This window comes from Aplidium turbinatum, chromosome 4 (assembly GCF_918807975.1).
Source record: "Aplidium turbinatum chromosome 4, kaAplTurb1.1, whole genome shotgun sequence".
In the NCBI taxonomy this organism is placed as follows: Eukaryota; Metazoa; Chordata; class Ascidiacea; order Aplousobranchia; family Polyclinidae; genus Aplidium; species Aplidium turbinatum.
This window is the reverse complement of record NC_137475.1, coordinates 28,813,562-28,820,499: the sequence shown is the minus strand read 5'-3', so window position 1 is coordinate 28,820,499 and position 6,938 is coordinate 28,813,562. Positions and strand designations below refer to the sequence as shown.

The 6,938-nt window shown below is 38.3% G+C and overlaps 1 protein-coding gene across 1 annotated transcript; it reads right to left on the bottom strand.

Moving 5' to 3' along the window:
* Nucleotides 1-1,315: 1,315 nt before the first annotated feature.
* LOC145769518 (importin-13-like) lies at nucleotides 1,316-6,541 on the bottom strand. Its single transcript, XM_082581166.1, has one exon. It carries the CDS (start codon nucleotides 6,539-6,541, stop codon nucleotides 3,677-3,679), a length of 2,865 nt encoding a protein of 954 aa, XP_082437292.1. The 3' UTR covers nucleotides 1,316-3,676.
* Nucleotides 6,542-6,938: the final 397 nt, after the last annotated feature.

Below are 6,938 nucleotides of genomic sequence, written 5' to 3'. Positions count from 1 at the left end.
AAAATTCTTCCAAACCAAACGAAATTTATATCGGAACAACAATATCGGATTTTTCAATGTTAAAATTAGCCATTTAATGCCAAAAACTCTCTGATAAACTCACTGAGCTTCCGATTCCGCTGAGTGAGTTTGCAGAGCTTCCCCAGTTCTCTGGCTCAATTTTAAATGATTTTTCATTCAAATTCACTTGGCAATTATTTGTTACGTTTTTGTCTCTGTGGCCTCTCCTTATAAACCAATTTCTTATTATGTTGATTAGTTAACTCTGATTTGCAAAATTACCATTCAGCATTCATAATATTGTTGCCCACGAAAACTTATGGCGTTTATTATGTGACCGGCTTTTTATGACTTGTTCATTAGGTTAACATTATGGTGCTCTCTCACTTTGGGCAAGTGCTCCCCCCTCTCTACTTTTTTCGCTCTGGCGAGAGCACTGAACTATAGGCCTACTGTATTGTTGTTGCATCTTTTCTCGACGGTCGTACATAGCCTATCTACTTCATACTTACTGCATAGCTAACTTTCTTTAACTTTAAACAGGAACAACTTTTAACTTTCTACGCCCCTAATCTAAGCCTATGCAATAAAATCCCACTCTCCCGAGTCTTGATCTTGAAAAGTGCGGTAAAATGCACGATGCTTACTTGAAAGCGGCCTCGTATTGCGACACTTTCACAAACCACTTGCCAATTTCTTTCGCTTCAAAGGAAGCTGTGGCGCCTGTGCGCTTACATTTTAATTGTAAGATTCACTCGCGATTGCCGATTGCAGCAAAACAACAAGAGAATTGTTGCATGCATTTCATTGCAACTCTAAAAAATTATTGTGTTGTCAGGGCCGTCGCTGCAGGGGGGGCGTGCCCCCTCCCCTGACAACGACCTGTGCACACACACTTCAGGCACTGAAGAAGAACTGGTTTCAATTTTAGTTTCATTAACTAGGTGGCTTTTTCATGGTCTTTCCACTTGTGTGTTGATCCGAAATAAAATTTATCGGCGATAATTAAATATTGCGTTTGGCGATAACGATAACTGAAAAAATAATTGAGCGATAACGATAGGCGATAAAAATTTATCGCCGATAATGCCCATCACTGGCTATGAATGGCTCAGTTACATGTCTTGTAATATGTAGCGGACGCGGCAGTTAACACGGGCGCTCATATACAGCCGTCAATGAGGACGGCGACATTCCTGGGCATAACTGGCGAGGAATGACCGGGACACGAAGTCGTCTTCTCTACTGCCTTGTTTATCGACTGAACTTAACAGAATAATGCGTGATGACAAGTAAAGTTCTTCAACGCTGCGTTATTTATTAACTCGACTTCTAACTTCCAAAGAACAGAATCCAAACACACCAAAAATAAAAACACCGAACGACTAATAACCCCCCTACCAAAACTTAGTTCAGCATACTGGCGTACTACATTGTTAACTTTATTACAAAGGAAAGAACTTTAACTTCGGAATGGAAGAACTTCGTTTTCACTTTCATTTACAATTGCATCTTGATTGAAAAATACAACTTTACATATTACATCTGGAATCCTAGGTTCATAGTTACATTTTACAAGACATCCTACAAGCCACATGCTTGATTACAACATCTATCTCAGGGATCATAGTTTCAGTTTCTTAAAAAAAACTCTAGTTTTGATGGGAAAGGCTATATAACGCAACACAACGGTAGATCTACGTGTCGATGAAGTACAGTAGGAATGCGATTCAGGCATAATGCAAAAATTGATTACAAGACTGCATTACGAGAGCAGGCGATATTTGTTCATTGGAGAGGAAGATTCTAAAATTCGACTTGACGTCAGTGAAGTGACGCGCGCTACGCCAGAGAAAATAGCTCTCGAGCGCCACAAATACAAACAAGTTTATTTTCACACAAGTCAGTTCAACCATAAACAGCTAAAAGTCGATTTCGATCAGCTAGATCAGGGTTTAGCCTACTCAACTAATGTTAACAAAGGTCCAGTTTGAAAAGTTCAGTTCAGTTGTTTTTTATTTGTGACCATCATATCAAAAACAATACACGCACCAGAATTACTTGGAAATGATCATGAGTTAGTCTTGTAAAAATTCTTGTAGACCAGTGTACTGTAATTTGCTTGAGCTTATTTTGGGGAGACTGTAGACCTATTGGCATGTTTTTTAGTGCCCAATTGGTTGATCTACCCGAGATTTTTTTTTATTCTGCTGACCTCAGCGGGTCCCTTGTTACAAAAACAATTGTCTGTTACGGTAGCTTTGAAGTAACGTGACTTGCACAAACAGTAGGTAACGAAGTCAGGAAACAGTTTATCTTCGCACTTCGGTAAATACTGCGGTTTAGTTACAGTTCAGCCAAATACAAAACAATCTCGTTCTTCCTCGTTATATAGTCTACCAAGTCAGACTCCTGATTTATCTGATCCTGAAAAAATTTTAATTTCTTCCTTCACCAAGGGTGGTAAAGTATTGAAGCGCTTGTATTAACCACAGAAGCACTAAAATAAAAGACACAAAATATGAAAAATACTTCGACAAAGAGGAATGATATTTTGTGGCCTATACACTCGTTGCGCTGTTAGTGAAACAGTAGGCCTGGGCTACACATGATGAATTCAAAACGTCCACTCTGGAATACTCAGTTGAAAAAAAATTTGCACGTGGAAGTATAGTAGCCGGACTTCAAGGACGTGCAAACCGTGTACAGTAGAGTATTCGCAAAAGGACCACAGAAGGGGGGTATTATTAGTTAAATGTAGTATGTGCTTCAAAGTAGGGTACATTATATACCAGCATACAACATGAGTTTGCGTGTTGTATTATTTAGCCTACTGTTTTCTACTCACACAGGAAACGTTGACAAAAGCACTGTTTGTTGTTAACAAAGCTAGTACATCCAGCACTGCAAATAACAACGCCAAGATCTATGAAGACAAGTTGCATAAGCAAAGATAACATATTGCAAAGACTGACATTCTAACATGCGGAAGAAATTGTGTTTCATATGTGTAACATACCAAAGTTCGCACAACAGCAAAATAATACCGAGTTCAACGAAAAACACAATCAGCAAAGCGGCAGCAAATACAATGATGACTCGACACAGCCACAGAAACATGAAGATCAACTACACTTATACAGTATATATAGACTCACATTATGCGGAATATGACCTGAATGCATGTAGGTGCTGGATTGGATATTGTGCAGTATGGCATAACAATTTCCAACATAATCACCAAAAAACTGTACGAGGAATTAACAGGATTATTATGCTACCGTAGGTGCATTTTTAATCTTCTTGCAAGCAAAAGTTCAATGCGCTCGATTAAGAGCACACGTACTGAATACTTTACATTTTGAAATAATGTACTACAATTTTTTCATTTTGAATCCGGGATCTTAAGTATGCTTGTGTTGTACGCCATGGTTGTAACATAGTGAACTTACATGTCATACTGCATGATTTTAAATTAGGATCAAATAAAAAAAACAACTCCAAAATGTTCAACTCGGCTGTCAATCAATGCGCTTATACTGTACAACTAACTCAGTTTGACCATTAAAGTGGTTATCGTTCCTAACATTTAACAGAAATATCAACAAATATGATGTACATCACGAACATTAGACGGTGATATAACAAGAGAAATATTAAACATACATCAAATGGTCTAATAAACAGTAGATGCTGCAGCGTAGTCTGTTCCATCAAGTCCCCGACAAACCAAACTAAATTCTTTTACTAAGTCTCGATACTTCCGTTTGCTTTTAGGTTGGCGACAGATTACTTTCATGAAGTTGATTTTCTTACTGTGGTCTACAGTGCAGCAGGGAATCTCAGGCAAGGAAATGAGCTTTGTTATCCACACGTTGTATAGTTGAAAATTGATTCGACACATCTCAAATAAAATATCAGCAAAGTGGTCCATGGAGTTGCGAGGTGATGCCCCTCCTATAGCTTTCAGCACTACTAAAGCCAAGTCTTTTCCAGACTGGTCAAAAATGGTTGCAATCTCTTTGTGTTTGTCGTAGTGGGAAAGAAAAGCCACAATAAACATGGATCCCGATGAAGCTGATTCAGAATCAGGAAGTTGTAGAGTCATAATCCCACATTGAAAGATATCGAGCAAAAGTTCTGGCTTTATAGATTCGTGCTTCAACAAGTCGGTCTTCCTGCAAACGTACACCATCAGTCTCATGAAGCTATGGCCAATGTCTGGGTGAGTAGGTATCTGATTGGTTTTATAAATTGGAACAACAGTTTTTACGAAGGTTTGAAGCAACGCAGCCACAGTGTTTTGGTGAGGACCTTCTCGACCAAATACCAGAACGAGCTGCTGAGAAAGATCTAGAATGCACGGATAAGGACGATTTTGAAAAACGATGCACAGCATTTCACATAGGGGAACTGACAACGGGGCAAAGTCTTCAGCGAGACTTCTGATACTTTTCTCATAGAGATTACAAATTGCCAGAACAACAGCGCCGTCGGACACCCACACGTTAAATATACTTTGAAAAACTGGGTTTAGTTTGTGTAAAATGAGCACAACAGGTTGTTCCTCTCCTTCACTGATCATCTTGTCATCTTCTTCTTTCCGACGATCCAATGTCATAAATACATTTGAAAGAAGGTCAACAATATGCAACAAGCTGTTTTTGTTAGGAGCGGATGCAGCATCATTAGAAAGGGCTTCCAACTGATGCAATGGCAAAACTAGCAAGTTTTGCAAATATTTGAGACAATCCTCTCTTGGAATGTAAGACAAAAGATGACCGGCAGCCTGCATTAGCCAAGTTTCCTCACTGCTGCGCAAAATACCTTGGGACACTAAACTTGTTATCTGGTTCATAATACTCGCAGCATGGGGGATCAAATGCTCTCCACATTCTCGTGTTAGTCGACGAATTGTTAAGACAGCGGCCAAAGCCAATTCACTATTGCTGAGGCATGATAAAACGATAGAGTACAGGGTCCAGAATTGTTCCGCATGAATGTTTAACCATTCAGTCAAGGTTCCAATGGTATATATTATGGTATCTGCTAATTGCACAGAGTTCACATGGATGGTTGGTAAAATATCAACCAACCTTTGAAGACAAGTGATTTCTGTTTCGTATTCTTGCAAGGTCTCAACAACACAGTGAATACCATACAAACACACTTCTATCCCCTGCCAAGGCTTCTGTGGATCGGCCACCGATTCTTGAATGTACAGTTGTAATTTGTCAAAAATATACACGAGCACACCGATCCCAAGCATTTCAATGACATACATCAAGGCATCAGACACATCAACTCTATAGATTCGGTGTTGTTCTTTTTCTTCACCACTCCATTTTGAATAGGAATCACCTTTTGGGTAGCTGGCTTTGTGCAACAAACAATTAACCAGTTGATAGAAATATGGATGAAGCTCCTGTCTTATGGCCATGCTCTCAGCAACAGGCATAGCTTGGATCTCGTCTTGCAAAATGCACCAAAACGTAAAAGATATGGGACTAGATACTTCTTCCAAAGGATACTGCAGAGGAACACTGCCACAGTCCAAAACAAGACAGAGCATGCCTTGCCCAGTTTGTTGATCATGAAGACTTTGTAAAATAAGTTTTGGGAAATTTTCAGCAAGCCCACAGATTAACTTAGTTAAACCTAAAATTGATTCCATATCTTGGTCTTCAACAGCAGAATGAAACAAAGGTCGTAATGACACAACTAATGGTAAGAATTTTTTGACTGTGTTTGGGTAATCTTGCGAGACTGGTGAGCAAAATGTGTTCAGCATGCACTCCACAGAAGCATCAAATAGCACAGGGTCTTTTATGCAGTCAAAGACACTGCACAACAATTGTTCGCAATCAGTCAATGGGATGCCTAACTGGATCCAACTAGAAACACATTTAATAACACGATTTTGAACACTCTTTATTGAAGGATTAAAGAAAATAGTGGACAAGAGTTCAAGGACCTTAGATTGGCCTTCACGCAAAACATACAACAATAAACTTTTGTTATACTTTTCCATTGTAGATGTTTGATATTCTTCTGGTAAAATAGTGAGAATTTCTAACAATGCATAACACCGATGCTCATCAGAAGCGGAGGTTTCTGTTTTTTTTTCAAACTTCTGAATGATGTCTACTACTGCAGTGGGCCATATATTCCTGATTGCACAATTAGCTAAAAAAGCAGAAAACGCTACACAAAGACGAGTGAGCACAATTTGCTTACCATTTAAAACACAAAACTGTGAGATTTGATCATATAAACGATTTCGAAGAACCATAACCTCAGACTCAGGTATGTCTTTCCAAGCTCCTGATATTTTACTAAGAAGAGCACTTGCACCAAAGTATTGAACTTCAGTAGCTTTACCTTCTTGTAAAAGTTTCCATGCAAACTGCCAAGCTTCTTGAGATCTTTGAGCTTTTGTTAGCCATTGCTGTGCAACATCTTTTGATGCAGTTGAAGGGTCATAATACAGTTGGTGTAAAGCTTTTTCAACATTTTCTGCAGTGTAATCAGGAGCAGACATAGCTATTAGTGCTGGTGTAATGCAGCACTGAACAAGATAAAGTTCTAATTTGGTAACTTCACAAAGTAACATATACTGGTAACAAGAAAGAATGAAATTTTAATGAAAAAAAAAGAGTAATTGCACACACTGAAAATATCTGATTGAGGTAATACAAAATGTTGTTATTGCCTCAATTGATAAAAAAAAGTAACTAAGGATGTAAAGTTTAAAAAAAAATAAAAGAAATAAAAAATTCCAAAAATCACGAATACGGTACTACTAAATATTAAGTAAGTAAAAAAAGATTTCTAAGATGTTTATATTGCTTATCTGCCTCCTGATAAAAAAGTGATGCTTTATGAAAAATATTGTGCAAAATAATTTCGAAATCCAACAAGGTGTGGTGGAGTTACAA

Excerpts from the sequence above, each read along its gene's own strand:
- LOC145769518 (XM_082581166.1), bottom strand. The coding sequence starts at position 6,541 with ATGTCTGCTCCTGATTACACTGCAGAAAATGTTGAAAAAGCTTTACAC.